The sequence below is a fragment of the Labrus bergylta genome, chromosome 5, assembly GCF_963930695.1.
Source record: "Labrus bergylta chromosome 5, fLabBer1.1, whole genome shotgun sequence".
Taxonomy (NCBI): domain Eukaryota; kingdom Metazoa; phylum Chordata; class Actinopteri; order Labriformes; family Labridae; genus Labrus; species Labrus bergylta.
In genome coordinates this window covers 6,691,683-6,712,231 of record NC_089199.1, presented here as the reverse complement: position 1 = coordinate 6,712,231, position 20,549 = coordinate 6,691,683, and the positions used below count along the sequence as shown (strand labels likewise).

Genomic DNA, 20,549 nt, shown 5'->3' with positions numbered 1-20,549 from the left:
ATAGATGAAGTGTTACAAGGAAAATCCACTCCAAATCTTTTAGGCCCTACTTAAAAAACAACATCAGTATTTGCATGTGTCACTCGGATATATATGGCCATAATAAAATGTAATAGGTTGTTAAGTTTCTAACATATAAAACAGTTACCATCAAATGTTTCCAAATGTACAAAGTTTGCTAATGCTTCTATTAATTGATGTTTGGGCCATTTGGGAGCAGCACTACGAGTTGTAAAAACAACATTAACATATTATTACCTTATAAAGATGCCACATTCACATTTATAGCAGCTGCCTTTTTTTTTTTTTTTTACAATCCTAGCAGACAAAGGGCACCATTAGTGATCTTTAAAGTCATGTTTCTGGCCACCTGATGAAGTTTGTCCTATATTTATTCACTCTGTGTTTCCCTTTGCTAACTCAAGGAAATACATGTTGCTCATTCAGTTTTTAAATGCTCCACTTGGTTCGCATGTTAGTTGCTAACTTTATAAATCTGTTATTTGGTGGCTGTTTGGTGGTATTGATTTAAAGAATTGTGAAGTTGTTCATGTAAAACAGCTACCTGCTCTGTTTTGATCACTTTAGCTGAAAGGTGAAACCAAAACAGTGAAGTTGCAAACAGTACGAAACCAAATGAATGAATGAATTAACCAGAAATCTCTGTAGCTTAGAGTTTTTTTCAATGCAGGTTTATGCACCTCAAAGGCAAAAATCATATGCTGTAAATATAAATGGATGAAGCCTGAGTGACATCACCCGTCTGTCACTGCGGGGGGTTCTGGAGGCTGGCAGCATCCGCCATGCTGTAATTCCTGTCTCAGCTTAATTTACAGTCAACCTAACGACAGACTGAGAGCTGGAGTTGAGGCAGGTTTTAGAACTCCTGACAAACCATTACAACTCGCCCACCTGTCAATCAAGTCGGCTACGTGCCTAACTATGGATAACTCGTTCATAAAATCAAAACGGATGCGTTATAAAAAAATTCACCCTCCGTACAGTGTGAGTCTATGAGGACAATAACTAATCAGACCGAGTTTTTTTGAACCAGGTTGTAAACCTGTTAATTTCTCCAGTAAAAACGGGCATTTTTAAATGTGGTTTGTATGTGACCGATGGGCTCTTGGAGCCAGCCTAAAGCAGTCCCTTGAAGAACTGCAGGCATTTGCACTTCTGTACTTCCTTCATTGGAGGTTGCCCCTTGGCAAAAATACTCCAATTCTATTTGATCAACCAGCTGTACTGTAGCATCATTAGTCCAAAAAGCTGAACAAGCGTACACCTTTTAGTGAGCAGATGTGACTCCTTTGACTCTAGCTGATGGAAAAAAATCTTTCTCTCTTCATTCATTTAACTCACACCTGCTCTCTGACAACTTAGAAGAGTCTTTTTGGAAACATTCAGTGAAACAGGTGGACAGAATAATCTCCTACAGCATGATAAACTCTGGTAAATATTTCATTTGTAAAAGTTCCTCCTCTCACATTTTGTCACAGACCTTATCAGCGCTTTGCTTAGTCGCTCAATGCTTTATGATCATGAGCAACTTTAGGTCTTCTCTTCTACGTTGGCTTCAAAATTAAAGTTTAATGTTTTATATTAAAACATGACAGATGCCAAACCAATCATAGCATTTTTCCAGAATAACCGCCTGCCAATAGTGCTAAAAGTATTAAAAACCATTACTAAACTTCCACTAGAGCAAAATGGATATGAGATTTTGTGACTGATGCGGAGGTTTGCTTTAAGCCACCATATTCATCAGTAATATGAGGACTGATAAGCAAAATGGAAACAGAGTATTTTTTTTATGGAATATGGCCCAAATGTGTCTAAACAAGTGTTCTCAGGATATTATTCTTAAACAATGAATTTAATTAAGAACATTTATCATTGTTTTATAATTTACGTGTGAGTCCTGTCTGCTCCACACCTGCTTCAGAAATATCAGTCAGGCTCTGATTTGATCCTCAGAAACCAAAGTCTAAAGTTTGCTTTGGGAGCATTATAATCCCTGTAAAAGTTTCTGTTGCAGGACGAGTGCTTGCCAAAGTGGAAGTTGGGGCAATTGATTTTAGCCACCATTTTAAAAAATATATCTATATACAGTAGCTTCAAAAACCAGAATGTTGTGGGGTTTTTTTTTTACAATTAAAAAAGATTGGCTTTTCCAGCTTGAAGAAGATACACTGTGCTATAACTATTTTGTTGTGGAGTTTTGTTGGATTTTTACTCAGATTTTTTTCCTTACGCTGACACTCACTCCCCAGATCAAGTTCCATGACAGATAAATTGGAGCACTTTGCTATCCACTCTGACTTTATTGTATGTGTGGACCATAAATTGATTGCATAAAAAACACAGTGAAAACATCAACAATTTTATATTTTTAGCTGACTTGATTCCGTGCCGAGTAAAACCCAGGCAGTCTATTATAGCTGTGTGTGTTTATGTACCTGTCACAACACATCACACCTTTTTGCTTAGATCTGATGCAAAGGAGCGGGGAAGGGGGAGGGGGGGGAGTGGTTCCTTGGCAACTTTAGGGAACAGCTTGTGCATCCCTGTCACTTTGTCTTGTGAAGGATAGCCGAGAGCCATCTCAACAGTGTCGAGCTGTCTTTCTGTGAATTATTAATTGAAGAGAGAGGAGCTGACATTTTTACACCCCGCAAGAACTGAAGAGGGTGATGTCTCTTTCTGTGTTTTCCCTCTTAAGTGGGGTCGACTTAAATATTTAATATCCGCAACACATTAAGAAGATGAAGTCATTTTTAATATAATGTGTAGGGCTTGGTGTTGAGCTGTTTCAGAGCAATATCTCTTTAGAAGGGCTCCTAAGGGAACACAAATGAATGCTCACTGCTAATGCTAAATGCATTTGGGCAACACAGTTGACTTGTATTAGCCATTTGAAGCTGCTCCCCTCTGATTTATAATCAGTTCATTTCTGTTTTAAGTTAAAGGATTTGTTGATGCATTGATCAGGGTTTCTGTTCTCTTCCTACATGATGCATAACTCCTCCTGAGTCGACAAGATGTATTTGGGAAAATGTTCCTCTGGACAAACTCTGCAATCATAATGGAACAAGACAGACAGGCTGTTCTATAAACAGACGTGAAGAAGAAACCATGTTGAGACTCAGCACAAAAAATCTTAAAGCCACACAACACAATGAAGATCCTAACTCCCCAAGGTCAGCAGCGGCACCCACTGCTGCTGCTGCTGCTCTTCACTCACCACAGCCAGAACAATCTCCTGGTTACCACAGCAACTCTGACTACAGGCCTGCTGTAGTAAATTACCACATTATCAACCAATACACAGATGGAGAGCAGGGGCGGCTGCACAAAAGCACGCAGAATAATGTACACACACACACACTCACGCACGCACAATCTTCCATGTAAGCATGCTCATTCATATTCTAATTGAGTTGTGAGCGTGTGAATGAGCCTTTCATACAATCACTAATGATCGCTCTTATCACTGTTTTCTTCTCTTGATTTGAATCTGCCAACCAACTGTTTTCTTTTTTCTGACTCCTCAGCCTTTCTCCTAAAAAAATCAATCTTGGTGAACCCTAAAATAGTTAATTTCAAACAAAGATGATTTCTATTCAGTTTTTTTATTATATATTTACATATTTGCCTTTTGCTGCATGCTCATGTCATGGGGAAAATGTGTCCGTACCAAAGTCTCAAACTATCAGAAAATTACTTTATGTTTTTTGCTTGTGGTGCCATGTTAGCCTTAGATTTCCCTGCCTGATGTTCCAAAGAGTTATGATTACAAACGATCTGATTACGGAGAAAGGCGACCCCCAGGACTAAGATGGATTTCATGGGAAATGTTGCTGATGTTGTTCATCCACGCTCTACATTCACAGCACATATGCAGGCGTTTTCAGGCACCGATTTTGACTCAGTTTTGCCACTTGCACACTCAAAAGGTCGGATCGCGTACTGTGTCAGAATCTCAGAAGGTTATTTATTACATATTCACCACTTTGTGTCTTAAAAGCTCACACTGTATAACTGCATACTGGGAGGCAATTCATCGTGATTCATGCTGCATTCTGTCCCACACACTTCACTGAACAGGATTCATATTATAGTTGATTTTCTGTCCCTTTTTCAGACACTGCTGGACTTTTTTTTTCCCAGCTCTGTGAAAGTGGTGTTTGTGACATTTTACTGATTTGTCATCAAGCGCTAACGTCTGACTCATACGTCACCTATGTAATCAACGCCTTCTTATGTGTTCCCAAGGTCGTCTGAATACAGAAATAAGCTTAAACTTTCTCATGCAGAAAATACCCTTTTGTACAGTCTCTCTCTGTATTTGTAGTAGATGTAGTCATTTGTACAGCTATCTTGTAATGATAAAAATCTATCAGAACACAGACAAAGAGAGGAGCACATAAAGAAGGAGACATATTTCAGTTATTACCTTTTTCTGCCTCGTGTCATTTCTTCTTCATGCACAGCTCCTCCACTTCCTTCTTCCATTTCCTCCTATGAACGTCAAAATGCTGAAGGTTAATATTAACTTAATTGTGAGCGAGGATGCTTTGATACAGGGCGCACAGTCATGTTTCTTGACAAAAAAAAGAAAAAAAAGCAGGAGAACGTTTTCTTTTGGATGCTGGCCATGGCTTTCCATTTCCTAATGTCTGTGATTTAATTATACATCCATTAGTTCACTGGCAATCACGTCTTTGCCAACAGGTCTCTGCTTCCTGCTTGTGTCTATGCAGCTGATGCTGCTATAAGTCATAAATACTTGCACAAACAGAGACAGCACAAACTCCAGGAATGTAATCTGAGTGCCTGTAGAGTTAGGATTTGACTGGAGTGAGGCATATTCATTGAACTCTGAGTTCCAGCTGCAGAATTGTGTCAGAACTGAGGAGATGAAAGTGGAACCAGAGCGTGTTGAGCTGCCTTGATCTGTCCTTCTTCTCTTCCAGAAGCTTTCAATCCAAATTTGAAGGCGAGTACTCCCAGTGATCATTTGATTCAGGCTGAATTAATTTTGACCAAAAATATAAAACATTCACTGGTTTTAGCTTCTTGAAATGGAGTTGGGTTTTTTTGTCCTTTTGATTAAATTCTAAGTCTAATTGACAACAAAGTTTTTGTTTACCTTTCTATCGATTGACTTATTGATTAGTCACTGAACTGTAACAGTCTGCATGTGGAGAAAAAAAAACTTGAGTCGCTCTCTGCAAGATCCACATTGTTGTCAGCAGTCATTGTTGTTGTGTATAAGGTTTCTCAGGCACAGCATAGTCCTCTCAGAAATACAAGTCATGTCACATTCACTCAAGCTCTCACTGTATCATGCAGCACTAAGAGGGCTGATGGGGGGCTCAGTTTGTCAGCAGCATCTCAACAGAAAAGACTCTGAAGTCTGAGTAGGAAAGCATCACAAGAACTGGTTACTGCTCAGTACTGGTTTGGTCTTACTCTTTACCTCAAAATCATTAAGTAGGTACAGCTTGAAACAAAGATTTTACCTTTGGGCCAAACTTGGTTTAAGAAGAGATGCAGGGGGCGCTGGATAGCCTAGCAGTTATGTCATGCACCACATGGGTTTGAATCCGACCTCTGCCCTTTGCTGCATGTCGTCCCTTTGCACTCTCCTCCCAAAATGTCCTGTCTCTCTTCAGCTGTCCTGTCCAATAAAGGAAAAAATGGCCCAAAACATATATTTAAAAAAACGGAATGTGGTGCAGATCTGTCATCTTGTTGTGACCATGCTAAGCTAATGTCCCTGTATTTGTCTCTGTGTGTATTCCAGATATTCACACGCTATGGGAAGTGCTACACCTTTAATTCTGGCCAAGACGGGCGACCCCTCCTGGTGACAATGAAGGGCGGGATGGGGAACGGCCTGGAGCTGATGTTGGACATCCAGCAGGATGAATACCTTCCTGTATGGGGAGAGACTGGTAAGCTTTCCTGGAGGATGCATCACATACAAACATCCTATTGCCACTTCTTAAGACCTCAGCTGAAACCCATTAGGTTGGTGGTTCTGTTTGCCCTTAAGCGGGGACTTGAAGAAATTGGAAATAGATTTCATTAAATCAACAAAACACCAAAGTAGCTTGTTTATTTTCAGTGCTTTAAGAAATCTCAGAGGGAAAAAATATCTTTTAGAATCCTCTTCGATCCCTCAGATAGAGTCTGGACTCATTGCAGGTGCTTTTGATCCATGCCCATGTGCACAGTTTAGACCACATGGGTTAAAAATGGATTCATTCGTAGCAGATTTCTGCTGAGGTAGGCATCTGATTATATGAAATTCTATATAACCGCTAAACCTCTTTCATAAATTATGAGTGGTGATCCTGAAAAATTCCCCCTCTGATCATATGAAATGCACCCGCTGTGTCCACCAGATATTATCGACTAAACTGTATAAAGACAGATGGCTACTGATCTGGAAAATATGATTTCATTTGAGTATAATTACATCACTTGTCAAACAGGCTTCTAGTCCACATGAATCAAAAGAGAGCAGAACCATTTGCCGGATATAAAATCAATTAATGCCACAGGATCTTCCCTTTTGAGCCGACCCTTCATCAACACAGAGTCCTCTCTGTGTGTTTCGCAGAGAGACCCTGCTACTTAATTTTAATGCAGCGACATATGCTGCAGTGTGTTTTTATCAATATTTTATCTGTGCAGAAAAAATGAATGTAAAGAGGCAGCTTGGTGTGGTCACTGAAACACTGTGATAGTAATTAAACATGAAGCAAAAAGATGTTATGTGACTAACATATTTAAATATGAATCTCCACTTCTCCAGGCCTTAATGTTTTATTTATAATGATGCGTTACGCATTTTATGTAAGATTATTTAATGATTTAATACTTTTAAAAGAGGGGGTTTGGTGGAAACTAAAGGGTTCTGTTGCCACGATCACACATTGTTACATACTATGATGTTAGTTTTTGATGTTTATTTACTCTACATTCTTTTTAATCACTTTGCATTCTGAGCATTACCTTCTGTATTTTTAGATTGCAGGTGTCAGTATATTTTGATAGCAGTGCTAAACAGCTGTGAAACAACAACAAAAGCCTTGAAAAACCAACAACATACTATTGTCTTAAATCCTGGAGACGTATCAACCACCCATTGCCCTAAATCCCTGATATAATACTGTCATTGTTTTTCAAAAACCTGGAGCTTTTGTCTCGGAGTATAATGCAGATTGCCAATTAATTAGTCCTATATTAACAGCATTTAGCAGCCGGCTGTTTAATCTGGTTAAATGCCGTGCAATGCATAATGTGCTAGTTCAAACACCTGTGGCCTCATGTTCCTAGCGTTGGATCTGTCTGCAAGAACAAGAAGATGGGTATTTATCAAACATGTGCACGCACAAATTAACACAAAGAACAACTAAGAATATCACATGATCATTTATCCGCTGCTTTTACAGGCTCAATAATCATAATAATCATAATCATAATAATCATATCTTTATTGAAATGGCACTTTTAAAAACAGACTCTTACAAAGTGGTTTAGACAGTCAAAGCAAAGGCAGGAACTCAGGACAACAATACATGAAACATCAGCAGTAAGGCCAAATGGAGAGATTTCTAATATATATATATATAAAAGGCAAATACAAGTAATAAGAAAATAAGAAAATATACAACTGGTAGGTCTTAAAAGGCAGTTAAGGCTCTAAAGCAAAACAATTAAAGAAAAAGAAAAACATAACAAAAAAGTTAAAGTTGCAAGCTAATTTATAATATAAAAGTTAAGAAGACAACATCACATCACAGGTTATAAAAACAGAAATCAAGATAAAAAGGGGTGAAATCAAAGAAAGCTGTTAAATATATAAAAAGCAATCCACATCCAAACACGGCGAACCAAACATGGGCAGCAGCTCCCTTTAAAAATGTTATGTGTTCTGTTTCTCATGTTGCGCATTACGACTTCTAACAAGTTGGTCATTACCAGAGAATGCAGAGATCAGACATTGACTTGATGTGCAGGACAAAAAGATCTTACCCCTGCTATCACCCTGAATACTGTTTCCTCCATGAATGTGTTGCAGCAGTCTACCTGAGATCACCACGGTTGTAAAGGAAAATGACATTAAATCAAAAATTCTTCATTTCACAGTTTAACAAGTTGAAGGCAGGGTTAGTCATTTCCTCCAGATACACTTTTTAAGATTTTGGTTAAAATTGTCTTAAGGTCCTGACAAACATTAATAATTCATATGATCTCTGAAAAAGGTCCACTTCTGGAACAACGGAGCTTGTGCATGTAAGTGAGGGGCGTGGCTTTTGAGGGAGCACTGAGGGGAGGGGGTGGGTGCAGACGGCGCACTGCGGGAATGCCACTTTCAAAATCATGCTAGTTTTAGAAAATGACCAACCCTGCCTTTAATTAAAAACACATACATAACCAGGACAGCTTACAATAACAAAATAAAGATTTGCTGTCAAAATCGACATTGGGCAGGGTATTGCTTTATGAATTTGATCTTAATTACCTATTAAAGGTTATATTTGGTATTAGTTTTAACCATTAATGTTGTCAAATGCTAATAACAGAATCTGTGGATCTTATATGAAGCAACAAGTGCTTAGTGATGCAGGGCTCGAGAAAGAAGTTGAAGTGGTGGCATCAAAGGAATACGTTTTCTGTAAAAGAAGAAGTGATGACCTTCAAAAAGAAGTCTGCGGGAGCTTGTCTGTATTTTCATGATTAGAACCGTGTACACCTGAGGGTTTCATTGTGAAAACACATTCTAAGGTACAAGAAGAAATTGATGAATCTGTCTCTATATGAAGAAATTAATATATGAATGCTTTAAGCACAAAGCCTTTATTACACAGAGGTTACTGCCATATAGGATGACAATCAATGCATTTGTCACTCTACATATATGGATTATCACTTTTAGTTTAACAGGCAGTTAGGCATAGTTTTGACTTCACCTGGCCTGTATGTGTTTGGACTGTGGGAGGAAACAGACAGAGGAAACACAGACGGACATTATGAGAACAAATACGCTGTGTCTGAAAACAATTACTTTCAAGTGTGATGTCATTGAGTTTGTAGTTTGTTCATATCAGCGATGTTGTGTATGGAGAACGGCCAACATTTTTAAGCATGATAGGGAAGCTCACCTGTCATACACAATCTGTATTCATTTAACACAGAGAGGATGTAGATAAGAATGTTGCTAACTAAATGTCAAGTTAGTGTGCAGTTTATACTGTTTGAGTACGTAGTAGGCAGGACTTTAATATGTGGTTTCGCACACAGACAGAAACTCCTCACAGAAATAATAAACCTGCTGGGTGTTTCAAGCCCTTGATGTGAGGCAACAGTTGCAAACACTGAATTTAATAACAAAACAAGAGAGCTGACTACAAAATTAAAAAGAGAAATCTTACGTGGGCAGATGTGATGATGACATTTCATCAAATTTGAGCTTCTGCTTTCAGTAAAAAGACTATTGTGGGAGCGCCAACGGCCTAGCGGTTATGTTGCATGCCCCATGTACGGAGGCTGTGGTCCTCGTTGAAGCCACTGTGGGTTTCGGATCAGATCACGGCCTTCGGCTGCATGTCATCCCCACTCTCTCATCCCTGCGGTTCCTCTTCAGCTGTCCTATCTAAAGGAGGCAAAAAGGCCCAAAAAATAACAACTATTCTTGGGAGTTAAAAACAGTATACAGTATTACAGTATACAGGATACAGTATTTCCTCCAGGTCATGTAAACTTTTTTTTTTTACATATTTTCTAGTTTAATTCTTCATATTTGGAATTATGTCACACCAAAGCTCAGGCTGATGTTAATAACTTTGATGCACCTACATGTCTATATTAAATGTGTATATTGTAGAGTATGATCACATTTTGGTTGAAACCAAATTTGAGCCCTCATATCAATGTTTTCGTCTCCATATGGGTGACAGATGGCAATGGCAAATTAAAGATGACTTATGCTTTTGCAATCAGAAGTTTGGACACTTCTCATGTCTGTCTGCGGCTCTGAGCCTCAAGCATTTGACTTGGCAGCACAGGAAAACAGCTTCAAATCCTGTCTCGGAAGAGCGATGTGTAACAGTTAAAGTCTGTCGCTCTTTGTCGCAGCTCTCATGCTGAAATCCAGCCGCATCCCTGAGCTCTTTAATGGAAAACAGAGAGAAAGCCTGGTACTTAGAAGGCGATGCCAAGTGACAAGCTGGAAGAAAGGCGGCGGGAAACAGACATCCTAGTTTATCCCAGAGCCAGTGCTCAGAGGATCTAAATCTCTTGAATCTAGCCTGCCATCACCATGATAAGCAGCTCCAGTTCTCTGCTAATGTGAAAGAAATATGTTTGCACTACTACCGGTCCGAGGCGCCGTGTCATTGTGATGTCCCTCCTCCCCCCATTCTCAGTATCAAAGAAGCCAATCTACTTCATTTAAAATCTATACAGCAGAGTGCTGTAGCGAAGGAAACTGTCAGCTGTATTGATTTTCCTTTTATCCTCAACATCATTTATTTATTAATTTATCCTTCCACTTTCATTTCCCCCTGCAGTAAATACGGCTCCTGTGGGGTACTTATTGTCACACACCTGCCTACTTAGGAGGTCCATCTTCTTTATCCTCTCGCTCCTTATCCCAGCTTTTGTTAACTCCCACAAGACCACAGTGTGATTGTCAACCTCATGAATCCAAAGGAGAAACTACTGAATAAGCAGTTACTCTATTGGAAGGATGTTTTAAAAATAGGACTTAAAGTGAACAGTAAAGTGTTTATTTATTTTTTATTATTATTTATTTTTTCAAGTTTAGTATCCGGTATTTTTTATCCCTCTCTGACTGGAACATGTTCCTCTGCAGCAAAGCTTGTTCTCCATTTGATTAGTTACAACTGCTGCCGGCTAGACCCAGTAGGCTGGTGTGTGCATACAAATCATCGTCCCTGTTGTAAATGTCCTAACCTCTTCTTGTCAACAGATGAGACATCGTTTGAAGCGGGGATCAAAGTTCAGATCCACACCCAGGATGAGCCGCCGTTCATTGATCAGCTGGGCTTTGGAGTGGCGCCGGGGTTTCAGACCTTCGTCTCCTGTCAGGAACAACGGGTATGGCTTGGAAATGATGACAGTAATCACACAGAAAAATGTATTGCAGCACATTACGTCAGGGAGAATATTGGATTGAAATGTAATTTTCAGCAAGCAGTATTTACTTAAGATAAGATAATCATTTATTCATCCCCAGTGGGGAAATTCAAAGTACTTGTACTGTTTATAGGGTATAAGGACAAAATGAACCATCCCCAGCTTGATAGTAATAATGATTAATTCTATTTATAGAGCAAAAAATGATGTAATCCAAATTCAATATTAAAGTTGGTTCTGCATAGAAAGCCTTTTAATTAGAAAAATCCAATTTATGAAAACAAAGTTAATGAAATTCAAATAGAAGGCTGCTCCAGTTGTTCCCCTCAGTAAATACTCTCTCCCCCTTTCCTTTAGTTTAAAGTTCAGATTAGGGGAATGCTAGCAGAGCACAGTATTGATTCAAGATCTTAGGTAACATGCAGGTATTTATAAGCCAGGATGAGCATGGAGTGATTAAAAAGTAAAACTTATGTAAAAAGATTTATAGTGGACAAAAAAGAGGACTGAACTGTGATTAAAATGTCTTAATGGAGGGTGCCAGCTTATCAAATGTATCATTAACTACACTGAGACTTAACTGTGCTGATTTTATGGAGACATAAAGTTGTGTGTCATCTGCATAGCAATGAAAATAAATGATATTTCCTATTAGTCAGCCAAACTGCTTTGAGCCTTTTATAACTAAATTGGCAATATTAGTTTTTGTTTTCATGTGTTTGTAATGGCCTTGTATATATACACCCAAGACATGCACAGAAGGAAGCTGGCTGGTGGAACCACCAAATTGGCACCGCGCCCCCTCTTATAACCGAAGCACACATTTAACTTGTGCCCTCAGGTCCATAACAGTCCACAGCAAATCAGATTCTTGTGTCAGTTCAGAGCAGACACCATGGACAGTTCAATAACTGTGCTGTTAGTTTGTCTAACCTTTCCTCCTCTACTCTGCTAATCTGGGACAGAACACTGCATCTGTCTACAGAACATCATGGTGTTACATCCGATCTTTTCTTCCATCAATTGACTAATAAAAACAAAACTACTCAGAAGAAATGAAAACTTTGCCATGAAATATAATTAGATAATTTAAATGACAACAGAATCCAGGTTTGACAAAACAGCATCATGTATTTGAACCTTTTAGTTTGACACCCATGTCCCATCTGTTAACAGAGAGGAGGCTTATAATAATAGGCCAATAATTTGGCTTCTCTCCCAGGCAGCTGTTGATCCGTCCATCTTTATATACAGTTTATGGTGTATACCCATAGAATTCAGTGAATAAATAGTACTCGCTTCAATTCCTTTCAGTCTTCACACAATTGCTAGTTTTCTAGTCTTCAAAGGAAAGTTAATAAAGGATGTTCTATGCCGCTCAGTTACATTTTTGGTTAATCCTTAAGGCTCTTGTATATTAGTTGTTTTAAGTAAATAAACACGTTTTTAACCCTCTCTATGCCACGTGCTCAACTTTCATACAGCCGAGCAGAACTTTTCGAGAGGTCTGTATTTCTCTCTGCAGTTGGTGGTTTATAAACTGGTATCAACACAAACATTTGGAAAAATCCATATGTAGTTTAAAACAAACATAAACCCATGATGGGGCTTACCCCATCCTTGTTCTGTTCTCCGAACACTGGGAGTGTTTCAGGGCTTATACCATCAGAAGTCCTGCATGGCCCAGTTGACCCTGTCTGGGTTGATCAAGCTGTGGCTCACATCCCAGTAGCCCTCTCACTCTGCAGATCACTCCTCTTGATCTACAACCATCTGGAGGATCTTTCTGCTGCATCCTGATGCCTCTGCCCTGAACCCGCCACTCCCACCAAACTGAGAGCTTAACTGAAACCGGCCAGTCAGAATCTCAATCATTTGAAATTCAAACAGTGAGCACCAGCTGTTCAGTTGGACCGCTTATTAGAGACCATCTCTGTTGGTTTACCAGTGTAAAACCACATGAGACACAATTGGGATGTATTTAACTGCACTTAGTGATATTTTCCCATGAATATTGAATCTAATAACTCCCCGAAATCTAAAAAGGGTGGCTACATCTGAAACTACTAATGACTGCCTCCTAACTTTCTTTTCCACACAGATTTCAGCCTTTTCCTTCACACACACACACACACACACACACACACACGCTGCATGGTCCTTTAACAGTGGAAGTAGTGCCATTATATGTTAATTTATTCCTCTATGACCTTAAAAGGATTTTTCTTATACACATAGTTTAACCTCCCTGTGATTGACTGGCGACCTTGCCAGGTATTAACCTGCCCCTTGCCCAGTGACGGCTAGGATTGGCTCCAACCCCAAGTGCAAGGAGTTAATATCACTAATAGAAGAACTCATTTTCAAAGCAGGACTTGGGGCACCAGATAAACTGGCGGTTATGTCGCGCGTCCCATTTATGGAGGCTTAAGTCGTGGCCGCAGGTTCACTCCTCATCTCTCGAGAGCTGCCCTATCCAATAAAGGCAAAGATTCCTGCAAAAAAAAAAAATATTTATTTTAAAAAAGCAGGATTTGTATTAGTTGAGGAGTATTTTTTTATTAGTATTTTCATTAAAGTAAACAGCAAAAGAACATGTACACAACATGTGTCCTGGTATTCTCTATGATCACTGAGCATGGTCCTCTGTGATTAAGCCATGCAGGAGAGTTTTTTATTTGTAACTCGCCTCGTTCAAGGCTCTGTTGGACCCTTGGGAGTTGAAACGAGGCGTCCCACATGGTAAGCTCTGCGCTCTCAGCACTTTGCTGTGTTTTGAAGGACAAATTCTTTTTTTTTTTGCTTCCACACAAAAAAAGGTTAAAGACATAGTGTTGGCTGGGAATCAATCCTGTTTTTCACATAGAAGGCAAGGCAGGAAGTCAGACCCATAAATGACGTCAAAGTCGTAAAGGACAGTTAGTTCTTATTCTTCCTTAAAGTCACTGAGGTTAAAGAAGCTGGAAATAAATGGCCGAGCCGTCAGTGTTAGGGCAAGTACCTCATTTATAACAATCCCAGCTTGAGTCTTTGTGCAGCTCTCATTGTCACATACTCAGAGCCTAAACAGTAATATAGAAACACAAACTTTCTCAGCTTGTAGAAGTCTTTCATGCTCAGTTAAATGAGCTAGGTTATTCCACTTTGCTCTGAATAATTGTGCATGTGTGATAGGGAGCATACAGCCAGACAAATCACACACTCTTGTCCCTAATATGCTACAGAAGCATGCATAATGAATGGAGGAGAGAAGGGGATGGATTTTGGAGTGATCTCAGTCCTTCCACGTCCACCCTACTACTGAGTGTGATCCAGTGTCGGCGGGCTGCAGCGAGACTTTGCATGCTGCAAATGTCGCGTCTGCAGGAAACTGTCCCTCTTTGTTTTCCTCTATTTCTCCCCAGCTCTCTCTTTCTTTTTCTTCCCCCGCATACATTTCAATTCATCCAATACAGTTCCACTCTCTTTAATACTGTCTCCTCCCCATCTCTGGCGACTGCTCTGTCTGTCTGTGTTTGTTTATTTATTTCTATGGCTGGCAGGCTCACTCCTCATTAATCTAATGCAGTTTGCTCAAATTCATTCAGTTCCTTTCTTCAGCCCTGCAGTGTAAAACTGTTGGACTCCTTTCAGCCGGCCAAACTGTCACTCACTGAGATCCTACAAAAGAAAAAATCTGCAATTTCCTCCTACTTAACGTGAAAAGCAACAACTTTAAAAATGTTCCATCTCTTCTTCCTCCTCTTCTGACGTCAGAATCTTGCTGACTCGCCTTTTCGTTTGCAAATGAAAAGGGGGAAATAAGTCCACCAACTTAACATGATTTGTTTTCTTCTTCATGGTCGTGAAACAGCTAACAGCACAGCTAGCGTGTCCTGAAATCTCTCATGCCAGACCTACTTCTCTCCACATTTGCAGAATTAAAGCTTAAGCACAAGTTAAACCAATGGGAAGTAATGTTGCCACAAGGTGGATCAGGATGGCTGAGTGGAGCTTTTGAAAATGAAGAAGAGAAATCCAATAGAAGAACTCTGAGTGTAAAAGAGCCATTTCCTATTCAAACAGCTCCTCCAAAAGGTCTAGCCCAAGTGAGGAGGTGAGAAGACATACAAGCACCTATTATTGATTTTCATATTTTACCCAGCTCTGATAGTTTTTATGTTCTGTTTGACTTTGTGGAAACATCCTTGATGTGAAAATAAGCAGGGGAATCATCACAGCCTCCAGATTAGGCTCCTGTGTGCTGTATGTGCATGTTGAACACCTCGGGTTATTGGTAACCAAATCCAGTGCGTGGCACGACACACGTGGCTGCATCTTGCACTCCGGCACAGATCCTAAAGTGCAGGTCCCTAAATCATAACTGGGACCTTTAATTTATTGCTGTGTGAGCACTCAGTGATGCACTGTTTGGACTGATGAGACGGAAACACATGGGCTGCTTTATAGCTTCCCACCTCATTTAATACAACAAATTGGGACCCTTTTTTTTTCTTAAGGCAGCTAAAATGTAAATGGACACAGCTGATATGTTAATAGGAAATGCAAAAACGCACTCTCCTGGAGTGATTTAGGTCTACTTTTACCACAAGGTGCAGTGTGGTTTAACCCTAGGTTGAAACAAGAATCAATTATGGCTTGTTTCAGAGTTGAAGGAATATATTTTTTTAATTTTTTATGTTCTATAGAGGCTGTAATTATAGAGGCCAGGCACTAGTGTTGTTGTCTCTCTTATGGTCAAGCAATTTTTTGCCACAAGAATAAGCCCGAATAGGAAATAACTTTCAGGTCTATTGTCAAGCAGTGGGATTTTGGTTACATGCCTGAAATACAGTGTTCAGTTAAGACAAACTTAAAGCTCCTATGATGAACTTTTTATTTTACTGATCTTGGCGCCCCCTTGTGGACAAAGCAGGACAGCTTATCTCTTTGTTGATTTTGTTCTGTACATGTGTGACAAAATGTCTCATACTGCTTTCTTGTACCAGTTACTATGAGTAACCCTTACTCAGATGTTAGGCATGAATCATAACATTATATAAATAGTCTTGTTGCTGACGGTTTGTTTATGTAGCTCACAAAGAGGCATCTCTTTAAATGTCAGTGTGTTTCATAACCAGCTGATTACTCCTCACAGGGGCTTTAAGAGATTTGTGCAATACATTTGAATCACAGAAATAGTATCATGAAGTGTAAATGTGTTGTTTTTTTATACATGCAAGGCTTTGCTATTTTTGTTAATAGTCAGTGTGTTCTCACAGCTAGCTGCATCTATCATCAATGCATGAGCATAGGGACCACTAAGAGTTTTCATATTTGGTGAGTGTGAGAAAATTCACAGAAGAACTTGCTCAAACAAGTTGGATGATAGTAAAGTGAGAATAAGTGGGATTACAAACCTACACTTAGTCACAGCTGTAACTTTTTAATAGAATTAAATACACGCTTGAGTGCACTGCAAAGGATTCACAGAGCACAGTGTGAAAGACTGAGTTGTAGAGGTCACTGAGTATACCTACCTGATGGCTTGAGGGAAGAAGCTTTCTCTGAGTCTTTCATGTGGCTGCAGAGATGTCCATGTCTACTTTTATACTTTATTGCTAGAAAATGTACATTGTCAATACAAGGAACATGGTTCCACACTTTTGTGCTGCAGCAGAGCTGTTTAGAGCACAAATTACAACATCCACATCTGTACTGTGCCGCACAGCTGATACTATTCAGCTCCTGCATGAGGGGCAATACAATGAAAGGCAGACAGGGAGAATAGGAACAGGAGAAGCATAGGAGAGATGCATCAGGCACCACTATGCAGATGCATTCAGGAACCAGATTCATTTTCTGTGCCAAATTCAATAAATGTGTAATGGGCTTCACATGCGGACAGAGTAACTAGTTTATCATCATATTGACAGAGAGTACAAGGTCATATGAGCGGATTAACAGGGCACCAGAGAGGGTTTTCAGTAGACAGCAGGCTCTAAAGCTTAAGTGGTTCTGCATTGTCACTTCTATTTCTCTCTCTCTCTCTCTCTCTCTCTCTATCTCTCTCTCTCTCTCTCTCTCTCTCTCTCTCTCTCTCTCTCTCTCAGCTGACGTACTTGCCTCCACCGTGGGGGGACTGCAAGGCCACGCCGATGGACTCAGACTTCTTCAACACTTACAGCATCACAGCCTGCCGGATCGACTGTGAGACACGATACCTGGTGGAGAACTGCAACTGCAGGATGGTCCACATGCCTGGTAGGAACCAGAGGGGCATCTCAAACCAGGATACAAATACTAATTTCTGTTAAAAAAAAAAAAAAAGATGTACTGGGGCGCTGGTGGCACAGTGGTTAAAGCATGCACCCTATGTATGGAGGCTATGGTCTTCCAAGCGGGTGGCCCAGGTTTGAATCCAGCCTGTGGCTCCTTTCCAGCATGTCATTTCCCACTCTCTCTCTCTCTCTCTCCCTCATTTTCGACTCTATCCACTGTCCTATCTCCCCGTTAAAGGCACAAAAAGCACAAAATTTAAAAATAAAAAATAAAAAAAAGATGGACTTGGGGAAATTGGAACTGTTGTCACGGTTTAAAGTGCTTGCTTTAAATTTGGACTTGTTGTGAAAATTACAATTCTTTACTGTTTTTCGCCAGCATCTGCAGAGGATCAGATACTTCCTCGCTCCATTGAATCGGAAAACTTAACTATTTTCACTGTGTGTTTGTGCAGTGATTGCAGCTGGCGTTTGCTGTCTTACCTCCTACATTTAATCACTGTGTGGCATCTCGGACGGCAAATTGAAAAAGTTTGGCACGGGGGAGAAGCATTTGGATTTGGCCTCTGTTAACCTGCTCTTACCTGTCCGATGATTGTAAATGTCTCTCTCCTCAATCAGGGTCACTTTCAGATCCGTGTTTGCATACAGAGAGCCAGACAGCCAGGATTAGCCGCTATCTCCCAGCGATTGTGCAGTTGATTAATGCGAGTCAGACAACTCCCTTGTTAAAATCCTCTGCCCATTCATCTCTCCTATCTCCCTGTCATTAGAGGGATTTTTTTTCTATAAGAGGATGAACCAAAACGCAGTGAATAACTGCAGCTGGGAAGTAATAAACGTCGTTTTTTTTTCTGCATGTATTGTCCATAGGGGGGGTGGCTCAACTGTCAAGCGAGGAAGATGGAGAGGGTGAAGGAGAAAAATTTGACTGAAGCTAAAAAAAGGAAAAGTTAATGAAATCAATCAACGAGATATGAGCAAATATGTGCGGAAAACTCAGTCACAATAAGGACGGTAATGGCAGTGAAAGACAAAAAAAATAAAAACCCTGCATCACGTCTCCCTTTTGTTCGTCTTCTTTTTCTCCAGTTTTTTGTTCAGACTGAGAACATTGTGTTTCTTCTCTATCCTTAGGAGATGCTCCATACTGCACCCCAGAGCAATACAAGGAGTGTGCGGATCCTGCCTTAGGTAAGAAGATAACCCAGCATGCAGTGTGTGATAGTTTGTCTGTATAGACACTGGCCAATGTGTATGTCCCACTGTTCAGAGCCAGAGCTCAGAGCCTTATCCCAGCTGATAACAGATAATAGTGTTTCTTCAGCCTCATGGTAGCCATTCTCAAATAGTAAGAGCTCAGGCCTGCCACTGTGGCTCTCTATTTCACACTCTCCTGTCTCTCTATCAACTGATACCTTTCAGGCCTTTCATGTCTGTTTGTTTTCTTACTGACTTGCAATCTTTCTTTCTTCCATGACACCACACGAATCACATGTCGGCCTCTGGCTGCAACTGTCCGTCTGACTCTGTCTGTGTGTGTCTTATAGCTTTTGTATTTCTCATAAGGGTCTCTGGGGTTTTTCCTCACAGCGTCTTTCCACAAGTTTTCTTTGACGCCTTTCAATCTGCTGGCATTTTGTTTGTCATGCAGGGCGGGTGATACATCTATCTACCGCTGTGTCTTTCAATCTGTCTTTCTCTTTTATTTACAGACTTTCTGGTCGAGAGGGACAATGACTACTGTGTGTGCGAGACGCCGTGCAACATGACGCGCTATGGTAAAGAGATGTCCTTTGTCAAGATACCGAGCAAAGCCTCAGCTAAGTACCTCGCCAAGAAGTTCAACAAGACAGAACAGTACATCTCGTAAGTCCCTTTCATGAGTCAAATTTACATTATATTCTTGGTGTAAACAATCTGGATCTGGTGGCTGTTAAGCTGCTAAATATCAATGAAAAAATATGCTGCAACACTTACAATGCAAAAAAAAAGATTATCTTGTAATGAAATATTGATTTTAGTCAAAAATAATTCAGGGGGATGTATAAAAAATGGAAATCACTTCCATATTTCTGCATTTTGCACACAATAAAATGACTGATGGAAAGTGAAGGGAACCATCTTTATCACTCTTTTTCTTACAATCATTCAAAAACAATTAAAATTCATAAACTATGTACTGAAAAAAAGCACACAGGCAAAAGCACTATAACAGAATTATATAAAACCTTGTTCAAAATGTCTTTAGACATATATAAATGCACATATTCATCTAACATAAGAAGCTGAATACAAAATAAGAGTTAAACTTGCACTTATAGCCACAGTTCGAGCCTTTAACTCTTCTTTGAATAGTAAAAAATAAAAAACTCTTTGAGGACAGATCACATTTCTTGAAATTGAAAGAGTAGTTTTCTCCTTTTTTATATGGATGTGTGTGTCTACATTAATTCAACACAAATACTGTTCATATAAAGGAAGTGCCCTTGAGAAACTACCACAATGTGTTTATTTATTTATTTCAGAGTAAAAGTTTGATCTCAAGCTCATGATTCAGACCTTCAGTGGAATTTAAAGCTGTAAAAACGTTCAATTTGGAGTACCAAGGTACTATAATAGCCTCCACTTGTAAAGCCGTTGAAAGGAAAAAGCTGATTTGATTCTTTCTGTCACAAGTTCTGATTCAAGATCTCTTCCAGACATCATTTCAAAAGTGATTTGTGCATAGTTAGATTTTCTTATAGGCACATCTAGAAATTCTCTGGTCAAACAAGATGATGTATCTGAATGTGCAAAAATGTATAATTCAAACATTTACTCCTGGAGACCAGATGTCTCAAACTTCCCTTAAAAAGTCCATACTTACAGTGAGGGACTTTTAGATTTCCTGTTTTCACTTCACTCTTGTAACTGTTGCCTATCGTACAGCAACAGGTTTTCAAAGGAGTTGACATGTTACAAAATCCTACCTCATGGTCACGTCACTGTAAGGAGGATATAAAGAGCTCATCCTTCGTTCTGCAGGTAAAAGTAGAAAACTGTTTTCTAAATGCCAAACCTTGCACATAAATCATTCTGCATTGTGAAGGTCAAACGTCTCGAATGTAAGAG

The 20,549-nt window shown here is 39.7% G+C and overlaps 1 protein-coding gene across 3 annotated transcripts in view; it reads left to right on the top strand.

Annotated features, from left to right (window-relative positions):
• asic1b (acid-sensing (proton-gated) ion channel 1b) overlaps positions 1-20,549 on the top strand; it is a 173,471-nt gene that overhangs the window by 145,309 nt on the left and 7,613 nt on the right. For all 3 annotated transcript variants that reach the window (XM_020629372.3, XM_029276533.2, XM_020629371.3), the window contains 5 exons: positions 5,810-5,960; positions 11,009-11,136; positions 17,268-17,418; positions 18,573-18,629; positions 19,151-19,304. In XM_020629372.3, coding sequence (XP_020485028.1) covers positions 5,810-5,960; positions 11,009-11,136; positions 17,268-17,418; positions 18,573-18,629; positions 19,151-19,304 — 641 coding nt within the window. The remainder of the gene's footprint in view (positions 1-5,809; positions 5,961-11,008; positions 11,137-17,267; positions 17,419-18,572; positions 18,630-19,150; positions 19,305-20,549) is intronic.